The following is a 22091-nucleotide window of genomic DNA, read 5'->3' as shown; positions in this document are numbered from 1 at the left end:
AGCCTCAGGGCTCTCTTGTTACACAACAGCAATAAACATCCTTCAAGATTTGTTGGCTATGTTGCACACATGAAGGAAACATATGAAAACATGGTACTGCTCAGGGGAGTAACAATCGCCATAGCGACCCAGGCGGACGCTATGGGGCACAGGGGGGCCCGGCCAGATGCCGAGTGGACCGCCTGGGTCGCTTTGGCATCCTCTGCTGGTGGCTTTCACTGGCGGCTCTGAAGAAGAATGCGTTGCTGTTGCTGAGAGCCAGCAGCAGCGGTGGAGGAGGCCGGACCCGGCAGGGGAGGAGGAGGCGGGGCCCGTGGTCGACAGAAGGGGAGGAGGCGGGGCCCGGTGATGGAGAAAGAGGGGGGCCCATCAGCGAGCGTGGAGGAAGAGGAGGCGGACAGGTAAGGAGTGCGACCAGCCAACCTGAGGGTGACCCTGCAGAGTTCACCATAGAGAGTCAGGTGGGCTGTGTGGGATCTCAAGTGGGCTCTGCAAGGGGTAAAACTAGAAATCACAGGCCCCATACAAAATGTTGCTATGGGGCCCTGTGATTTCTAGTTACGCCCCTGGTACTGTTGTAGATTTTCCGGAAAATCTAGGTGCAGGCAGTGACGAACATGGTGAATGGTTTCACCAGGACAATGCCACAATAGAAAAACAATATCAGGGCAACTGGAATCCATCAGTGCTTGTTGATTATTGTTGGACAATGCAACATAATGCCTTGGACACTGAGGACAAACACAAATCATCAGCCAAACACTTTTAGTGCTCATGAACTTGTACTATGTATCGGAAATGATGCATTATATATAAATTAATATTATGCGATTAAACACATCATAGTAATTAAAAGTTAATTTCATATTTCTTAAGATTACTACGTGATACAGTCTTTCTGAAAATATACTTGTGTTCAGCTTAAAGGGATCTATCATAATCACCAAACATTTTCAGGAAGCAAAAGTTTTGAAAAGATTTGTTGTCCAGTGTGATTAGACATTGTTAGTCAAATAGCTCTGGTGCTGCCATCTAGTGCACAACAAAATACTTTCAGATCAATGAAAACCTAAACTTGAACTATTCAGGACAGAAATACGGGTGTTGTGTTGCCAGTGTTGACTTGTTTCTCAAGGTGCAATTTCCAGGGCAGCCATCCTCATCATTTCATCACCAAAATGTGAATCACTGGCCAAGAACAAGTATGCGCATTTCTGCTTACAACAGGTACTATTAAAAATGAAGCAGTACAATGGGCACATTTGCACAAAAATCAAAGATATGTGAATTTGATAAAGAAAGTTGTGCAGTGCACTTAGCTAGTAAATAAGGACGGTTACCAAGGATTCAAAGGAAATAGTACTATGCAATGTCTACACATACAGCATAATAACAGATATTGTGCATGTATGTAAAATACTGAGGATGACTCCCAGCATATAGAACAAGAGAAGTGGTATTGTGCAATGTTCAGAATACAGAATAAGAGCAGATTGTGAGACTTACAGCCAGCATACAAAACAAAAGAAGTACTACTGTGCAATGTTTATATCTACAGAATATGTACAGATACAAGGAATAACCGCTAGCATACAGAACAAGAGAAGTGATAGCGCATAGTGTCCATATATACAGAATAAGAACAGATACCAGGAATCATTGCTAGCATACAGAACAAGAGAAATGATACTGCATAGTGTCCATATATACAGAATAAGAACAGATACCAGGAATCACTGCTAGCATACAGAACAAGAGAAGTGTTACTGCATAGTGTCCATATATACAGAATAAGAACAGATACCAGGAATCACCGCTAGCATACAGAACAAGAAAAGTGGTACTGCATAGTGTCCATATGTACAGAATAAGAACAGATACCAGGAATCACCACTGGCGTACAGAACAAGAGAAGTGTGACTGCATAATGTCCATATATACAGAATAAGAACAGATACCAGGAATCACTGCTAGCGTACAGAACAAGAGAAGTGCTAGCGCATAGTGTTCATATATACAGAATAAGAACAGATACCAGGAATCACCGCTAGCATATAGAACAAGAGAAGTGGTAGCGCATAGTGTTCATATATACAGAATAAGAACAGATACCAGGAATCACCGCTAGCGTACAGAACAAGAGAAGTGGTACTGCATAGTGTCCATATATGCAGAATAAGAACAGATACCAGGAATCACCACTGGCATACAGAACAAGAGAAATGGTAGTGCATAGTGCCCATATACACAGAATCAGTAAATATACCAACTCTAGTATCCCTTTTTTCTTTTGTTGATTGCACACAATACATGGAACTACCCTCGGCTTATATTCGGGTCAATACTTTTTCCCAGTTTTTTTTTGGTAAACTTAGGTACCTCGGCTTATATTCGGGACGGCTTATACTCGAGTATATACGGTATATGCATTCAGTCTAGCTGCGTTTACACAAACAAGAACTATATATGTCCAGGAACCGTTTAGCATGTTTTTTTGCAGCTAAATTCATGTGAATGCGAGTACATTTAAACGCATGGGAACTTGGTAAATAAAAGTTTGTTTATACTTCCCAGATCAATTTCTCCTGTGTTAAATGCAGGGAGCTTGTGTGCTTAAGGCCTACTTCTTCATGCTCCTTGTAATTGGGGGCCATAGCAGGGGTATGGCCCCTGTGTACAAACTTTGTGCTGCAATAGGCTTAATTTACAGAGCTTTAACATTCCATTTGAGTCAATTGAAAATAACTGTTACCTTCCTAAAAATAAGGATCCCTATCCTGGTGTTTTAGCTTTTTGAATTGATCCTAATGCAGGTGTGGGCAACTCTGGCCCTTCAGCTGTTCTTTAACTACAAATCCCAGCATTACTCTTCCTCTGGGAGTCATGCATGTAACTGTCAGTTTTGCAATGCTTTATGGGACTTGTAGTTCCACAACAGCTGGAGGACTGGAATTGCTCCCCCCTGTGCTAATGTGTCTCTCTTTCCCAGTGTGGCATTGTGAGGCAATACCACGGTGTTAGGTGGCCTCAAAGTCACCCAGGATTCTCAGCCAGAGGGGCTGAGTGGCTCCAGGAAGACATTACTGGTACCAGGAGAGAACAGCCTTTTCAGTTCTTTCCGGGTTTTCTGAATCATAGTTGGGATCCTGGAGCCAGGAGATTTCTTAGAGCTCTGGGTGGGAGGAAATCTCCATTCCTGGGTCCATGCTTTGGTGGTGACCAGCACATGATTGTGCACCTGTGTACATCCCTCTTGAAGTGTGTGCTGGGATGTGTTCAGGGCCCCCACCTGTGAGTCAGGAGAGCTCCACCCTGGGGTCGGTGTGGAGGCCAGTGCAGCAGGGAGCTGCGGGTTTGTGAACCATATTGGGAGTATTGGCATGTTATTGCCGTTGTCTGGAGGAACCAGACAGTGGCCCTGAAGATTGAGGCCAGAGCAGCAGTGCTGCAAGAGAGACTTATTAAAAGACTGGGACACCGCGAGTGTATGGGACGACTCGAGGATTGGTGAGCTGTCTTATGTTGCTGTAGCAAGCTATTTTGTGTTTGCCCTTTCAATAAACTGCGTTTTCCTTGACTTACCTGGACTACAGTGGAGTGTCCTTGTTACACCAGCTTAGAAATCTGGGATATGTGCGTGACTCCTATAATTTTAAGAGAAACTGAAAAATAAAAAATGGCTTACTGCACATTTTTTTCACACGCCAGGTTTTCTATAAAGCCAAACTCCTGTAAAAATAAAAAATACTCCTACACTGGGGTTCCCCCCTCACGTGTCCATTTTGATCAGAAAAAGGCAATTACCGGTATATTCCTTTTATTGCTTGCACCTGAAGGTATCTTCCCAGTTGCATGACCGGTCCCCCCGAAGCTGCTTCTCTTAGCTGCTCTATCGGCCGTAGGCACTCTGACGTCATCACGTGCAATGCGGGACCAGCAGTCCTGCATTTGAATGGGGATGCTGAGGGTCCTCCTACAACTGCCGGGTGAGCGAGGGATAAGGCCCCGTTCACATTGAGCGATTTATCGCTCGGTAATTCCCGCGATATCGCAGCAATTTACCGCGCGATATCGCTCTCCAATGCTTCTCAATGGGGCAAAGGGTCCTGCTGTCGCGGGTCGTGTGTCGCTACAGCAGGACCCTTTTTGGAGCGGATTTAGCCGCGATTCAAGCTTGCTCAATGCAAGCATTTGCGCGATATCGCGCAATATCGCACAAAATGCAAATCGCGCGACAAACACGCGATTTGCGAACCGCTCAATGTGAACGGGGCCTAAGGTAAGTAAAACTCCTTTTTTTTACGATTCTCCCTTGAAAACAAAACAAGCATTTAATCCTTGCAGTGTGGTGAGAGCATTTTATTTTACCTCGAGTTTAGATTTTAGGGTCCATTATATTATATCATGTATAATATGAGGCTGATGGTATGCACTGTGAATGGGTGGTGAGGTGTTTTGTTAGAACGCCTTGCACTGTTTACATTTTTAAAACTTTATTGAAATGTCATTAAATTACATTCTATTCATCCTTATGCTCTGCAGTATGTTGCATTGTGGTGTATTGCGTGGCAACATGCTGCGTTACTTAACACTGTATCATGCCCTTCTTAATAGGACATAAGGAAAATTGGTTTGTCTATGCATTGGGCTAAGCTGTGTGACTGGGCCTTAAGAAGTGTAAACTTCTGAGCAGCTCCTTGTATTCTAGCAGACTCCTCCCCCTTCTCCTAAGCCCAGTCACATGACTGACGTCACACTGTCTCTGACTGATCGGTGCCATGTTTTGTGGTATGAAGGCCTGGTTCTCCCAGAGCGTAGACAGCAGCCTGATCAATATTTGGGGTTAGAGAATACGTCTCTTATGTTCTACTTTACAGCATGTTATTGTATAGTGCCATACAGGAAAGCTGCACTGCTGACCTCTTTAAATGCAAAAGACTCCTGCTCACAGGAATTCCTCTCCCAATTAACAATAAACTGTTATTAATTAAAATAAAACACCTTTTAATATTATGTAAGACTGATTAACTAGGCTAAAAGTAAAGACTAAAAGTAATAGCAAGTAGTCTAATTCGATAGGCCAGTGCCAAGGGCAGAGCTGGAGTGCAAAGCTCAGTATCCATAGCAACCAGATTCATAACTGAAGTCAGCTCATGGACAGATGAACGCTGGCTGCTGTGTATTTGCAATGCCCACATCACTACTGAGTGATACAATAAATGGTGAGTAGGGGGACTTGACCTTCATAATATTGCTGGATGATTATGTAGCCCCTACCACCTTCAGTGGAGTGGCTATTAGAAATTTAGCATTGCTAATGCTGTAATCAGTCTGGCTGATTTGTAGTGGGTTATTATCTGGTTAATTCCAGATGTTCTGCTGTTGATTGTACTCACCTGAGTGGGGTCGGGTGTGCCCTGCTACAGTGTGGGGCAGTCAATAGGGGAACATTAGGAGTGTCTATGCCTCACCAGCTATTCACTAGGAGTTTCATGGATAGTGGTGCATGCTGAGGGAGTGCATAAATACTCAGGGATTGCCATGTGCTCAAGGGTAGTCCGCCCCCCAGGCCTGGCCAGGGAGGTGTTATGTACAATGATGGAGAGGATGACCAGGCCTTAAACCTTAAGGGGGCCACATGTGGACCCATGTGGGGTCTGGAACTATCTGGGAGGAGAACCAGATGAGCCCTATGACTGTTGGAGGTACCAGGAGCTGATTAGACCTCAGGAACAAGTATGGTGTCTCTCCCATGGAAGATCTCATGCACATCCCTATTCAGCTGTTGCTCTATTACCCAGTGTCAGCCTGTTCTACTGATAATTCTGCACTGCGGACGCCTGAAGAGATTGGTGAGTCTGGAGTCTGTGCTATATTTGCCATGGATGTCTGAAGCCCTATACCTTCTCTCCCGGTTCTGCTGTTCTGCAATAAAGCAATTAAAAAGGCACTTAAAGGGACTGATGCACAATTTGGCAATCGCAGGTCCCTTCGCTGACTAAGGATCTGCCCCTGAGAGTGAAATGTCAGCCCTCACTACCCTCTGGCCTCTGGAGGACAAAGGGGTGCCACATTTACATTTATCAAACAGTCTGTCAATCCCCTTTTCACCCCACATCATTGCGTCCTGTCCTAGGCCTGGACATTGATGGTAAATGTGAACCTATATGCATAAATATTGCCTCAGTCCATGCATTTTTGTTTTACCTTACAGAATCGGAAGGCGGTGTTATTACAACTCATCACCATGCTTATTACCTCTTCAGCAGTAATGCAGCCCACCGTGATACCCAGAGGTATGAACAACCAAAAATGGTATTTGAAAGGAATTTTTAATGCAATATCCATCAAGCCCTCAGCCTTCTATTTTTAGCACTCTGGTGAAACATGCATTTGAATTGCATGTCCCAAAGTTATTGTTTACATAACCAAGGAGCTTACACAGTTGAATCAGGTAGGATTAAAACCTAAGTCCACCTTACTGTATTGCAGAGTCCTTCTCCATGCAGGCTGTTTTTTATTTGGCTCTGCCCAACACAGCTTTGGCAGGATCTGTGAGAGGAGATAATACAAGTCCCATCAGTCATTGTGGCAGAGGCACTTGTAGTTCTCAATGGAATACAAGTGGAGTGACATCGCTGCATATGTAGTCCACTTATTCTTCCTTCATTCAGACATGGACGGGAGGAAACGTCTGTAGGAACCAGAGCACTGCACCCATGATCCACTGATCGCAGTTACAATGCTTTACTGGCTCCAATGCAAAAAAAAATAAAAATAAATACACATTTTTTTCTTGCATGAGGAAGTTTTTTCTAAAAGCTGGAATTTCCCTTTAAGTTGTCAACAAGTATGTCAAATGGCCTGACTAGATGTATCTGACATTTCTAAACTAAGCATACATGTAGCAATAAATGATAGATCTAGCACAGATTCTATCGTATCATACAATCTTTTGCTCAAAAAATGACAAAGGCAAAGACTGAATTCTAATCTAAAACACTTTACTAGGTGATTTTCTGGTTTGGTTACTCTGCAGATTAAATAGAAATAAATAAAAATCTTTCTTACACTTTCTTGAAAGCAAAACAAAAATATTTTGGGCATTCGTTTGGGCAGATTATTGTCAATACCTAAAGGTCAATATTTTGACGTAACACTAAATTTGACCATCAGATGGTGCCAAGGTACAACCTTGTTTAGTCTCACTACGTTTTGTGTTTCCTTCACACAACATACCTAAAATATATTTCTAAAAAAAAATGTTTACCATTCTAGTTGTTTCTTTCAAGCAGGATTATACAAAGGACTCCATAAGCAACTTTTACTGCATTAAAAGACGACAATGTACCAAAGGGACAGACTAGAGGGACTAGACCGAGAGGCAGGACATTAACATACAATGCCTTGAGGTCTTTAGCACTTTGTTAGGACAGATAGTACTGCACATCTAAGTAACAACTAGGTTACTTATGACAAACATACCTCCCCAGTCCCCTCATAAAGTTTACAGAGAAACAGGGTAATTACATTTGATCAGATACGGAGTAAAGAAGGGGCTGTGGAATGGGAGTGAGGGGGTGAGTCTCAGAGGTAAGTGGTCATAAAACTGTTTGATATTGATTTAGAAAAATAGAGGTCCACATTTACCCTCTTATCTCTTGTTTCAGACAGAACTATCATTTGTAGTTCAAAGGTTTGCTTTTTCTAAGTACATTTTTATTAGCTTTTCTTCCCCATATGTCTGTATGATGAAAAAACTGTCATTAAAGCGATAGCATATATATGGCTTTTGTTGTATGCTGTCAAGGCATTTGTCTTCCAGGTTTGCCTTAAATAAGTTAGCATTTTGGTGTGCTACATTTGTTCCCCATGGTCCCTGTATGTGTTATAAAGTAGTCACCGCTCCAAGCTCACTCCTGTGATAGACTGCAATCTCAGGGTTAGTTTACTAATTTGTATTGAGATCGCAGGAGTGAGCTTGGAGCAGTGATTACTTTATAACACACACAGGGACCATGGAGAACAAAAGTAACCACCCTCCAGAAGGAAGGACAGTGTCAGCACCAATTCAGCGATGATTTGAGGATCTACAGCTGAGTGATGCACAAATGAGTTAAAGTATTGGTAATAGTTAAAAGAGAACTATGGGGTAAGTGTTTTTCTCCATAGTTCTCTTAAGGGTCACGGGAGGACATATACTAGCGTCCTCGCGTGACCCAAAGCTCAGTATATCACGTATATCTTGTTACAGCTTGCTGTATACTGAGACCGACATTACTGTCGAGATCCACCCAGCTGCGTGAGTGACAGCAGGCTGTACCCGCCCCCTCCCCCGCCCCCTCCCCTCTCAGGGGGGGAATCCCTGAGAGGAGCCGTGAGTGACAGTCACGGCTCTTTGCAGGGAGATGATCGAGAACTGAGCGAGCGACTGTATACGTTTGCTCACTTCCCCATCTATTGAGCCGACATGTGACAGTTTCATTGTCACACGTCGGCTCGACCTATGAGGATGAGTGATTTTCACTCACCTCATAGTTCTGCTTTAAGGTACCTGCAAAAGACCAATTGGTTCCCACTATATCAACTTCATTGAAGGGTCCAGATGGAAAACATACTATTAATTAATAGTCAAAAAGAACCATGACCCTTGTATTTTCATAAAAAAGTATAAATGCTTTATTCAACAACCCAAAATCCCTCAAACACATATAAACGTATATATACAATTCTTAAAAATATATCAATCCCTGTAGGCCCCCCCACATAAAAGACAAAACAAACCAGAAGATAGACAGTTTGGCCCAATGTGCATTCCTAATAATTAATAGTTAAGGTACTTGAATGTATTTTTAAGATTTAACTCCTGAGTTTAGTGTCACTTAGAAAATCATGTGGACAGACCCAGAAGGACATACAGTATGTATAGACAGGCTGGTTGGCTTTTATGTTCAATTGGATTAGTGTTAATGAAACTCATTGACATTGGAAGACTGACAGGCAGACATTAAATGAAAACAATTAAAGCCAAATTCTGGGCAGGAGGACAGCATCAAATATATAATTAGTAGTTGGAATTAGAGAGACCTTCACAGGCCAGATTATTCAGACTGCCTCCAGCATCCTCAAAACAACTTTCTTCACTCACCCAATTATTACAGCTCCCGCTGCACTTCTGGGCCACTGTTTAACAGGGTTATTCACAGAAGGGTGAAGAGTATGGAGAAGGCAGGAGAAGTGAACAATCTAGGACAACATAGCTGATTTGGAAAAATTCTCCAATTCAATATGACAATATGTTGTCCTAGATTGCTCACTTCTCCTGCCTTCTCCAAACTCCTCACCCTTTTGTGAATAAACCTGTTCGTGTTAACGATAGGGGATATTATCCTAATGATGGGCATATTGATTTGATTTTGGGAGATATTATATTGTCTTATAATTAAATGGTTGTACCTGTTTCTTGTGATCTAGTAATAGTAATTTATTAGTCTCTAATTTACTTGCTTCCACTCTCCACCTGTAAACTGAAAATAGGAAGAGATCAAAATGTCTTGCTCTATTGCTATTCCACTCTCCAATGAGAGCTGGCTTAGTAGCCTATAACATAATGGTGGGTGGGCCTAACTTCACAATGGTGCTTATCTCAGAAGTTACAGCCATGAAGACTGGGTATACCAAGGGCTCCCTGAATGTACAAAGAAACTTTGGAAGCAGACCTAAAATATTTTTTTTTTATTTAGATCTACTGATCCCCAGCTGACATACAAAATGGCTGCCAGACCCGCTTTCCCCAAATATGTACCTCTGTCCTGGCGTAGGTTTATCCCCTCACATCAACGTGCCTTTGTTAGCTGTGGCTGAGGATGGGTTCTGTATGTGAGGGAAAGACTCTGGTTGGATGCTGAGCAAAGAAAAGATTTTGCCTCAGACAGATATGGTACTTCACTATAGCTAACAGATGGAAATGTAGGTAAAAAGGCAGGTGAAGGGACTCTGAGGGGCCCACTCCGGGACAGAGATATGCACTTGGGGAAGTTGGGCAACAGATTTTCTAATGGTATCTGCAAGGATGTCGGTTTTTGACCTTAGATCTAGCAGGCATCTCATGGAGCCTCTTATTACATATGTTCCTGTGTACCGCTAACCATTACAGTGGTGAGCATTGTTAATGATGATTGTACAATTACGTGAGATACTATATTTCTTTTCATTTACCAATATGGTGCTAATATGAATATGAAAATATTTATTTCAGAATATATAACAGCCTGGATTATGTTGAAAACAAGACTACCGTCTTCCACGCCAGCTTCCTAAAAACCAGTGCCAGATCTAAAGCTAATCATCTGTTGGCCCTTGGACATTTTATCCTCCCTCCAGCTTGTCTTCAGGAAGGTTGGTATAAATTAATATAGTGTATAAGACACTCTCCTGTCAGTTCGAATTAGAAATCTGTCAGGAAATATTATTCAGACTGACTTAATTTGTATGTAACAGAAATCAGAAGAAAAATTGGCAGCTTTATCTGGGAGCAGGATGATACGCTACAGAAGAATCAGGTCAGTATAGAACTAAAGAGTCTTATAACAGAAAGTTGTAACGTCCTTGCCTGCCGCGAGCCATCTGCGTTCCAACGTGGAATGCATCGGCCGCGTCACGCAGGCCGCTTCCCTCTCAGAGGGGGAGGTTCCCTGCTCTCCACCGTGGTTCGCGGAAGTGACGTCACGGCCGGTATCACTTCCGCGTTCGCGGATTATAAATAGCTCTTGTGAACGCTATGGAAGCGTTCCACTATTGAGCTTTATGCCCTACAGATGCCAGGAGCCTCAAGGACCTCTATCACTGCTGGATCTCGTGTTTCCTCTATCCTGCCTGCTGCCAACTGCAAGTATTGTACTGGAGGGGGATTGGCACTTATCTTGCTGGACTGTTTGTCACTCTAACCTCTCTGGCACAGGGTCCACTGCTAGATGCTCCAACATTGGCTTCATCATTTATTCCTGTTACCATTTGAGCCCCAGCTCTACCCTGCATTAGACCTGTTATCTAGTTCCTCGTATCTACCTTTGTGTACCCTGCCCCAGGGAGTTATGAACTGAGATACCACTACCTGGTCCATACCTACACTCTTCATTTGTGGCAGATGATGCAAGAACCCCTCACTCTCCGTTAAGATTGAGAGAGACGCCTGGGGTTCGAGCCTGATTGCCATACCTAACCTTAGCCTCTATTCCGCAGCTGTGATCCATTCACCTGTCCCAGAACCCAGGCGCATTACAAAAGTATTCCAGTATATAATTTAAAGTGAAACTAAAGTCTGCTTATACTCACTTCCCCTCCAGCATTGCAAAAGTTAATTCATCCTGCTATGAGGCATGCGCAGCTCAATGTACATTGTACATAGGTCTGTGAGCAGGCAGGTTTTATTGTAGAAGAGATACAGTATGCCCCTTCTACAATAAAGCTAGTGTGTAAAATGTTTTCAGTAACTAAAATGCCGCTTTAGGGGCTCATCTATAAAGCAATAGTATGGCCCAACTGCGGATATACTGCTCCTTTTTCTATTAGAAGCTAAAGGACTTTTATCAAGCACTGCTCTGTGCTTTATAAGTATGCCTTGCACTTTGCTTGTTTCATTCCTTTGAAGCAAAAGAAGCTCCATTCATTTTAGTGAATGAGGGGGAAATGTGCTGGAAAGTGAAGGAAGCCGGTCACATGATGTAAAGCAGGTTAATATGTCAGCAGTGGCGTAACAATCGCCATAGCGAGCCAGGCGGCCGCTATGGGGCCCGAGGCACAGGGGGGCCTAGCCAGATGCCGAGTGGACCTGGGGGGCCTGGGTCGCTATGGCATCCTCTGCTGGTGGCTGTCATCGGCGGCTCTGAAGAAGAATGCGCTGCTATTCAGATCACTGACCGTAATCTGTGCAGCAGCGTGTTCGTCTCCAGCGCCGCTGCTGAGTCAAATAGAGCCAGCAGCGGCAGTGAAGGAGGCCGGATCTGGCAGGGGAGGAGGAGGCGGGGCCCGTGGTCGACAGCAGGGGAGGAGGTGGGGCCTGGTGACGGAGAAGGAGGAGGAGGCGGGGCCCATCAGCGAGCGTGGAGGAAGAGGAGGCGGACAGGTAAGGAGTGCGACCAGCCAACCTGAGGGTGACCCTGCAGAGTTCACCATAGAGAGGGTCACCCTCAAGTGGGCTGTGTGGGATCTCAAGTGGGCTCTGCAAGGGGCATAACTAGAAATCACAGGGCCCCATATAAAATTTTGCTATGGGGCCCTGTGATTTCTAGTTACGCCCCAGTATGTCAGCCCTTTTTTCATCAAGTGTTCTCTGCAGCCTTATGCAGAGAACACCCCGCAGGACATCACTAGCTCAGAACTGTACTCTGTTTTTATAAATAAAATAAATAAAATGGAAATGTCAATTCAGTTGGGATTATTTCCAGCGATGCTTTGCAGTGCTGTGGAGAGTGCAAACCGCAGATCTTTAGTAATAGACTTCTAATTTCTCCTCATGGGTCAGTTACGGTAGAAAAAAAGCCAAAGACTGGAGGAAACTAAAATGGAGGAGCTGCACTTATCTGGTTGCTGTGGGTTTTACAATTTTCTCTAATTGTAACACACAAGGTGCATTACTTAAAGGGTATGTGAAGTCATTTTCTTCCTTTGGATAGAGAAGGGCAGTACTGAAACATCTAGAAAATTCACACTCTCTATTCTGTCACAAGGACAGAAAATGAGTCAGGAATAGAAAGAAAACCTTCCAAAGAGGACACTTGTTCAGGTGACAACTGTAACAGAGGATTTCCTTTACATCTCATACTTCTTGTTGTGTTTTGAGAAAATGAAGGAAACTATCTGTAGTGAGACACTTGTCAGTGGTATTAACCAGTACCTACTCTATCCAAAAAAGCTTTGGCTTTAGATATATTATACTGCTAACCAACGTTCATGTATTGGTTATTATGTATTTGGTTAACCACATTTTAAGAAATAGTAATTTAGGAAAAAATAATGAAGGTAAAGGGAATAACTGTAAAATCTTTTTGAACTGCATGAGAATAGGGTTTTCCTGGTGTAGTTTCTAAACTTTATTGCTACTATTTTATTATTTTCTTAAAACAAGTGGTCAGAAAAGTTTAAGAAAAACAGTTTATACTGCAGTTATACTGCAGACAGTCCTAGCAGTGATCTTGTGTTTAAAGTACATATTCAGGGTTTACCAAACATTGTGCCAGCCCCTTCAGTACAGACAAATGGTTGCCTCCCACAGGTCCATACTGTAATGCGCACGTGTATACAGTAAGTGGTCGGAGAAAATAGCGGACCAGTGTAACTTCACTTATAGCAGCCCCAAGTCCCATAAGGGAAGAAGGCCCTTTGTTACAAAGGTAGGACTAGGAGTATCCGTGGCACAGGGGGATACAGATGTCTGCAAAGGATGGCATGGAGGGGACTTGCAGAGGTATTGGTACAGGCAACAGGATGAGACAAAGTCCATAAAATAGGAAAAGGGTCAGTCCAGGTAGCAGACAGATGTGGTCAAAAAACAGGCAGAGGAACAGTCCAGGGAGCAGACAGAAACATGGTTAGTTAACATGCAAAGGATCGATCCAGGTGGCAAACAGAGACGTGGTCAGTAAACAGGCAGGGTGGCGATCCAAGGAGCAGGCAGAAACATGGTCAGAAAACAGGCAAAGGGTCAGTACAGGCATGGCAGCTAGTCAGGCACTTAGGTAAAAAGGGTCAGTCCATGCAGCAGACAGATGTGGTCAAAAAACAGGCAGAGGAACAGTCCAGGGAGCAGACAGAAACTTGGTCAGAAAACAGGCAAAGGGTCAGTACAGTGATGGCAGCTAGTCATACACTTAGGCAAATATATAACAAGTGTCGGGCACATGGTCAGTCCTTCTATTGCTTGCATCCTGCCACACCTGCTACTAAGAGTCCTTTTGTCCCTCCTTAAGGGGAGGGCAATGTAAAGATGCAATCTTGCATCTCATGGTCTGCCCACCTCCCACTGCACTTCTGGTGACTGGAGAGGTGACTACACTTTGGACTCCACCCTGGCTCCCCATTAGCCACTACCCCCTGCATTCAGGATCTTTTGGCTCCCCCTACTGACTCCTCCCTTTAGCCTTAATTGATCTTTCCCTTCTAAGGTGCCTGATTTAAACTTCACTGACCCTGTGCCCAATGCTTGTTATAGGGTCTGACCATGTTTCTGCTTGCTCTCCAGATCGACCTTCTGCCTGTTTACTGACCAAGCCTGCAAGCTTTTTAAAAAACAATTGACACTATAATCTTAAAAAATATTTTTGGGTGGCAATGATGCATTTTTTTAGGGTTTACATACACTTTAAAGTAAACTTGCACAAAGAGCATTATAGAGGCTGCCTCAGTCAGGCTTCATTATTTACTGATCCAGGACCAGCAGACAGAGTGAAATCAGATCTGCTGGTCTGCATACTTTTTCCATGTCCAGGACTCATAAAGTACTGAAGGTGATACATTGGCAACCCCCCCTTCCACCCCAAAAAACAAACAAAAACATGCATCTACCAAGTTCAGAAAGAGATCAGCTATGGCAGCTACCATATGGCTTTTTTAATATTTAAACACGACGACTCTAATGCAATATGTCATTTAAAGTACCTCTCTTGTTTGTCTTCTCAGTTTCTTAGTTGGTATAATCTCAAGCATGTATTCTGTGGTTGCAGTTATCTATACTACAATTAAAATATACTGTATATACCTGTTGGTTTTAGGAGGTTAAAACCCCTTTTGGTGCTAAAGAGAATGATCACAGGAATCCAGAATGTGATTTAAGGTAGGGAACAACAGTTAAAGTAAACCTGTTAAGAGGGAAATATAAAGATTGCCATTGTTGACTTCTGAAAATGCTGCATGTCTGGCTCTTTGTGGACTCATTATTTCAATACCTTCCATGTAACAGACCTGTAACAAGTATGCAGATCAGAAAAGTTTGAAATCTGAAGCTGCATACTTGATTCAAGTCAGTGACTAAAAGTATAGAAACAAGCAGGTCCACCTGACAACCAGCATATACCTCAGGAAAATATAATTTAAAATTGAACTCCAGGAAGATATAAATGGCACAAATTATTGCAGCTTTGTATTTAATAATACATCAATAAATGTATTTTTTTATATGCAAGAAGTGTAAGTACCTGAGTTTGACTCGTTATCAGCCTCTTGCAGTTCCTATATAGCATAGTTCACAATGGAGGAGGAGGAAGCAGCACAAGAACCATGGTGATAGGAGGAGAGTGCAGAGTGACATAGAGATAATTCAGATGAGCATCAGTCTGCTGCTTCTCTTTTCACCGTCCATTCGCAGGCTGGGGGAAGGACATTTACTTCTGTGACCCAAAACGCAGAATATAGCGGGCTGTTGTCTGCTATACGCTGCAGCCGGAAAAGATACAGGCAATATTGTCAGGATCCACCTCCATGCCTGATTGACAGCTGGTTCTGACTCTCTATAGCCAGAGCCAGCTGTGCCCGCCTTTTCCCCTGGCTATCCCTCCAATCAATGCTGGAGGAACAAAGAGGGCAATGGGGAATCCCTGCATGGAGCAGTGACTGACAGTCACCGCTCCTGCAAGGAGAAGATTGTGAACTGAAAGATCAGCGGTATGCGATCACTCAGTTCTCGATTAATAGAGCCGATGTGTGACAGCTTCAGTGTCACACATCAGCTCTAACTATGGTGATGAGTGTATGTCACTCATCCCATAGTTCTCATTCTACTGCAGGAGAAAAAAAATAAGGATTCCAGCCCTGCCTGGAAGGACTGTGCTGTATGGTCAGTCTTAGAACTGTCTGAACAGAAACACAAATACTTAAGCAGGTAAAACAGCTCCCTTATATGCGTTTCATCAATGTATTTATATGTTTGCCTTGTGTTCAGCTTCAAGCATTTATAGTTTAGAGCCATTTTAATGCAAATGTAATGCAGAAAAAAATATTATTTCCCATGATCCTCTGCCAATGCATCTTCTGGAAGCATGGTGTGCAGAGTGGTTGAGTTCTGACTAAGGAAGGCTGAACAAAACAATGAGACAGGTATATCAAATCTCTATAGGTACATTATATCAGGCCAGCCATATTAATTTGCTTTTTGTGTTTTTATTTAATATTTTTGTTTTTACAACATTAATATAAACGGTTTTACAAGTCATTATTTCTGAGAGGGTGTAGACAGGATTCACAAAGCATTAAGGGTTTTCTAAAAGAGAAAGCACAGCATGTGTACATTTCAGCTTGAGCTATTGAGCTCTGTATATGAAAGGAATGTTTTAAGCAAAGCGGGTAATGATAACCTGGAACGCATGTGAAAAGGAGCCCATATACAATATTGTATATTCATCTGACAACAAAGACAGAACTATTTGTAGATTGTTTTTGGACTTGACCAAAATCAATAAAGACATTACATGTAAAACCTTTATATATTCCCTTTAACCTGGTGGAAAATGGACTGTAAGAACTTTATATACATTTCATATGAAGGTAAATTTAGTGAACTTGACTTAAACAATGACTCATGGGTAGCACTTGTGTGTCACCTAAATGGTCAGTCCACCCAAAACTAATACTGCAGCTTTTTCATAGATGGTGAATAGATAAACCTATTTATCAGGAATGTTGGTGATGTGCTGTGTGCACTTGTGTCTCTATGTCTATACACCAGTCAGGGCTATTTCAAGTGACTACCAGTCTCAGAGTTTCATAATGATTAGTTGTATCTGATTGTCACACAGCAGACCTCTCCTCTACTATGCATAGACCTACAGTATGTAGAATATACTCATGATAGTGACATTTTCTGTTATGGTGTAGGAAGAAGGACTTGACATCTGATAGTGGATCCTCTGATGATGGGATACAACATACCCTTCAGAATTATCCGGGAAATAATATTCAGACAGGTACAATACTTAAAGGGGTCTTATTCGTCCAGGGAAACTGCAGTTACAATCGTTCTGTGCAGATGTTGTGACAATGGGACCCAAAAAAATGTTCTTAGTGTCATTTCTCTTCTGGTCAAATGTTCTTCATTAGATTAAAACAAAACTATGGGGTAAGTGTTTTTCCCCATAGTTCTCTTAAGGGTCACGGGAGGACATATGCTAGCATCCTCCAGTGACCCAAAGCTCAGTATATAGCGAGCTACAGTTCGCGGCATACTGAGACCGCCGCAGCCGGGACGGATCCCGACATTACTGTCAAGATCCACCCAGCTACGTGAGTGACAGCAGGCTCTGCCTATGTAGAGGCAGAGACAGCTGTACCTGCCCCCTCCCCCGCCCGTTCCTCCAGTCAGAGCTGGAGGATCAGAGCGGGGAGGGTGGAATCCCTGCGGGGAGCCATGACTGACAGTCACTGCTCTCTGTAGGGAGATGATAGAGAAGTGAGCCAGCGACGGTATATGTTCGCTCACTTCCCGATCTATTGAGCCGGCGTGTGAAAGTTTCATTGTCACACGTCGGCTCGAACTATGAGGATGAGTGATTTTCACTCAACTCATAGTTCTCCTTTAATTCATGCAGAGCAGGGTGAACAGCATGGAAGGGGAAATACCACATTATGGCCACTAGAGCTAGAGCAGAGAATTATAGGAAATAAAGACATGTTAGTAAAGAGATACAATACAAGAGAACACTGGAGAGAATAAGCATATAAATGTAACCATTGCTATCCCCGTAATATCAATGGTTACATTCATATGCTTATTCTTTCCATTGGTCTCTTGAATTGTAACATTGTATCTCCTTACTAACATGTATTTATTTCCACAGCTCCATCTAGTGGCCTTAATACGGGATTTTCTCCAATCACACTCTGTTCTGTATGGCTATACCTATTTAAGAACATTCGACCAGAAGAGAAATTGCACTAAGAATGTTCGTCTTTGCCCCATTCTCACATCAGCTGATTAACTCACACAGAGTCAATATTTATGCAGTTTTGCTGGACAAAGAGGCTGTGTGATTTTTTTGATAAACATATACCAAAGTGTTGCATTTTGTTATGCATAATATTTTGTTTTGTAAAGGATGAAAAAGGTTTTTTTTTTGCCTTACTGTTGATTATACATGTAGCTATAAATTATGTTACTCTACCAAATGTATATGTGTGCTTTAACCCTTTTGTTGCCACCAACACATGCCATACGTTGGCAGCAGTGGGTCCCTGTAAACAGACTCCCACGGCTCTATGTTATATTCTTCAGGGTCTGTGCTTTCAGGAAATATATCATTCTAGTGGTTTTAAGGAATTTTCAGGCCTAAAATGTAGATTTAAAGTATGGAAAAAACGAAAAAAAGGCTCTGGCAGCGTAACACCCCTGCAGCATAAACCAGTGATTTGCATGTCTCAATTCCACTTCTTTTTTGGATTTGTAATGGAAGTATGCTTTACAACAAGCTTTTCATTTCTTTAGACCTTCTTGACAGCAGAGCCTCAATTCACAAAGCTTTAACACAAAGATAAGTACCTTTATTTCAGCTATGTGACACATTGTACTCAGTGAAAAATAACTCCTTCATTTTTTACAGTAATTATCCTTATCCTGGTGTGTAAGCTTTGTGAATTGGGCCTCATATATGTTTATTATAGCTTATTTACACCAATGCATTGTATTGTAGTACATTAGGAAAATGTCTGGCAAGATGCATTTTGGGTGTGCAGCTTGCCATTCATAGAGTCCTTCACTAAAGCTGGGTATACACGATGATATTTTCTTCGTTCAATCTGCGGGCTGAACAAAGAAAATATAATAGATTTCTCCATCAACACTTATGAGTGTGGACGGAGGAATCACCTGCTTTCAGTGGCCCCCTGTTTGCAACTGATTGGTTGCAAGCTCTATTCGGCCAAATATTTTCCAATCTGCTCCTTCGATCAGCTGATCGAAGGATGCCGGGTTGAAGGGTGCCGAAAGGGGCACTCACTATGCAAATTTCGGCTGGTTCATCAAGAACTGAACGATTTTCACACACTTAAGGCTACACACTATGCATCAAAGTGTATGTTCTAATGTGAACAAGCCCTAAAGCCAACCTCACCACAACTTGCCTTATTAAACTTTCCTGGCTGTGATTAAAGTTATACAAACAGTTTGAAAGTCTTTCACTCTCAGCAGCACACATGTAGGTGGGAATTAAGTCAGGACTGAAAATCATGACAATTCCCAATTAACACTCTGGAGTCCCGATCATTAAGTGTAAATACAGTACTAAAATTTTACAAAAAATACACTGCTTGTGTGTATTGGAAAGAAAGTATTTTATATCTTTATAGTGTATAAAGTTGTGTTATTAGATCCAGTATTTTATCAAGCCTGACAAAGCATACTAATTTGTATTCAAAGTTTGCATTTTTTTAGTCTGATGGGCTAGTCACCAAATGGTTCTGCAGAGCTCATCCCCGAAGGAGCAGATAAAATATGCCTGGGACCTGATCATCAATTATCCTGTCTAGGGGATTTTTAGCAACTGGCTGCCCCACTATCATTGACCGCCCTTCTGCTAGTGACCAACAGAGCTGATATCCAGACCAGAAGTATGATGCTGAGGAACGTAATTAACATATTCACTCTGGGAGAAAGGGTATAGAGGCCTAGACATCCAGGGTAGAACAGACACAGACTCCAAACTCACGAGTCCCTTTTAGCACTCCAGTGTGGGTCAATAGGAACACCATTTGGCACTGGGTATTTGAGAAGCCACTGAATAGGGGTGGGTGGGAGATCTTCAATTGGAGAGACACCAGACTTGCTCCTGAGGTCCATTCCAATCCAGGTACCTCCAGCACCCATCATCTTCCCTGGTTCTCCTCCTCAATCAGTATCAAAGGCTCCGAGCTTAAGGCCTAACAGAGCATTTCCCACACTAAAGTATTCCCCAGGATATCCATGGCTGTAACCAGACTAGACTGAGCCCATGGCAATTCCCTGGAGTATATATTCCCTATCCCAGCATGCAACACTGGTTGTGAGAGCCCCAGTGATTGGCTGGTGAACTGCACACACACTCACAGTGTCCCTCATTGGCTGTCCCACACTGCAGCAGAGTTACACTCCACTCAGGCAGGTACATTCTATGTCAGAACACCTGGAATTAACCAGATAAATGCCACCTATAATTCAGCCAGACTGACTACAGCTCTGGCAATCACTAACTTTCTAGTAGCCACCTCACAAACGGTGATGGGGACTATACTTCCTTTAACGTTAATGGTATATTAAACATATGACACAATTTTAGAGTATAAAGCTGGCCATACACTTTTAGACATTTCAGCCAATGTACAGGAATCAGCTGAAATCCCAACAGTGGGTGGCTCAACAAAATTCCATTATGCCAACAAATTTTTTTGAAGGAGGCAAGCCAAAAATTGACGTTTATACAGTACATTGATTGCTACCGATCAGCTGCAGTGACTGCTTGTGTATTCCGACAGTCGCGGGCGTTGGCTGTCAGAATATCTATTGGGGGGAGGGATTTGTCAATTTACCGTGTTGAGTGTGGATGCAGGAATATGTTAGGTTTCTTTTGAAATCTATTAGTGTATATGGCCAGCTTAACTCCAACCAAAACTGAGGTCTAAAGCACAGTGGGCCATGCACTGAGCACTGCCAGGCAATGTATTGAGCACTAGGGGTCTATATAATCATTCAAGATAATATACTTTTGGTGTACTAAGTAAATAATATCTCTTATAGGTTATATTTCCATTGATCAGCTGAAGAAATTCCCAGGAGAGCTGCATGATTTTAGACCTGACTCTTCAGAATATTTAGTTTTTTGTGTTAAAGCTCCAAGTTACAAATGTTAAGGGATAGAAATGCTTAAATATTATGTTACCATGTTTTAAATACTTTAAGTAATATTGTTACATTTCATTCATTCATATATCAATAATTGAATTTCTGTACAAAAATTTAAAATGTGATTGAACTTCAAATGACAGTTTCACGCTTTTTGGATTACTAAAAAAAAAATCTTGTTCCTCTACATTAAAAATTCAACACCGAGAGGTAGAGCAGCTTGAAACAGCCATGGAAATTGGGTTTGGCTATTTAGAGGTACTGAGATCTCATCACGCATCCCTGGTGTTCAAGGGATAGGCATATTTTCATACAAAGGGGCATTTTTCCACTGCCTCCTTCCCACTGCTGTGCTAAATTAGCCCCTCCCTGCAATCCTGCCCATGACCTGCAATGTTTAATTACATCCTGCCAGCAAATCTTCAGGACTGCCTGCAAGGTTTTCTTTGGCCATTTCCCAATGCGCTTCTTGCCTGGGGAGATGGTCTTATAGAACCCTATAAGTGGGTGATTCAGCCTGATGAGAGAAAAGGAATACAGTGACACTAATAAATTAGTCACAGTGAAACAACTGTGTACATTTAGGTTGCATGAGCTTAACAACCATTTTTAAAAGTCTTTTACAGAAGTTTTACAAGTGTAAGCATTCTACACTGCTGCACTGTATTACTGTACTGTACTACTATGTACTATGTGCTGATTGCCCCTTGTTGTGGCCACATTGTTGCCCCATTAATCCAGATTTAATTGTTGCTATACCAGATTACCACCTGTCCCTGGCTGTGTGCTGTATTGTTGTCCTGTGACCCTGGACTTCACTGCTGCCTGGATTGTTGCCTTTTGACCCTGGACCCAAGCATTGCTGTACCAGTTGTTTGCCTGTACCTTGCAGTGCCCAGTTTGTTGCACTGTGACCCTGGAATTCATCTCTGCTGCAGCATATTGCTGCCTGTCCCTTGCTGTGCCCGGATGGCTGGCCTGTGACCCTGGACTTAATCTTTGCAGTACTCTATTGCTGCCTTTCCCATGATTTGAAGTTTCACCCCTAGTGTACATGCAAGGGTTTCTACACATGCAGGCCTAGAGATAGCTCTATACTCCTTTAAAAGGATACAACTATGTATGCTACATTTGTTCATTGTAGCCTTCATCGAGGTTGTGTGTGTGTTTTTTATTTCTTGTGTTCTTGTTTCAGTCCTTGCTCTTGTTTTCCTGTCTCTGGAGTGTTCCTAGT

General features: G+C 42.6%; 1 protein-coding gene across 1 annotated transcript; it reads left to right on the top strand.

Annotated features, from left to right (window-relative positions):
- The first annotated feature begins 5638 nt into the window (after nucleotides 1-5638).
- TERB2 (telomere repeat binding bouquet formation protein 2) lies at nucleotides 5639-20865 on the top strand. The gene is made up of 7 exons (XM_018574580.1): nucleotides 5639-5705; nucleotides 6137-6296; nucleotides 10259-10398; nucleotides 10501-10734; nucleotides 11651-11723; nucleotides 16867-16955; nucleotides 20753-20865. Exons 1-7 carry the CDS (start codon nucleotides 5639-5641, stop codon nucleotides 20863-20865), a joined length of 876 nt encoding a protein of 291 aa, XP_018430082.1.
- Nucleotides 20866-22091: the final 1226 nt, after the last annotated feature.

Source organism: Nanorana parkeri, unplaced genomic scaffold (genome assembly GCF_000935625.1).
Source record: "Nanorana parkeri isolate BGI_ZX_2015 unplaced genomic scaffold, ASM93562v1 scaffold3064, whole genome shotgun sequence".
Lineage (NCBI taxonomy): Eukaryota > Metazoa > Chordata > Amphibia > Anura > Dicroglossidae > Nanorana > Nanorana parkeri.
Note: the sequence above shows the minus strand (reverse complement) of the source record. Positions and strands in the feature narration are given on the sequence as shown.

Bases quoted from the DNA above. Each gene is read 5' to 3' on its own strand.
- TERB2 (XM_018574580.1), top strand. From the start codon at position 5,639: ATGTGGACCCATGTGGGGTCTGGAACTATCTGGGAGGAGAACCAGATG. The intron at 6,297-10,258 runs GTATGAACAACC...TATTTATTTCAG, and splicing joins GCCCACCGTGATACCCAGAG to AATATATAACAGCCTGGATT. The intron at 16,956-20,752 runs GTACAATACTTA...TATCTCTTATAG, and splicing joins GGGAAATAATATTCAGACAG to GTTATATTTCCATTGATCAG.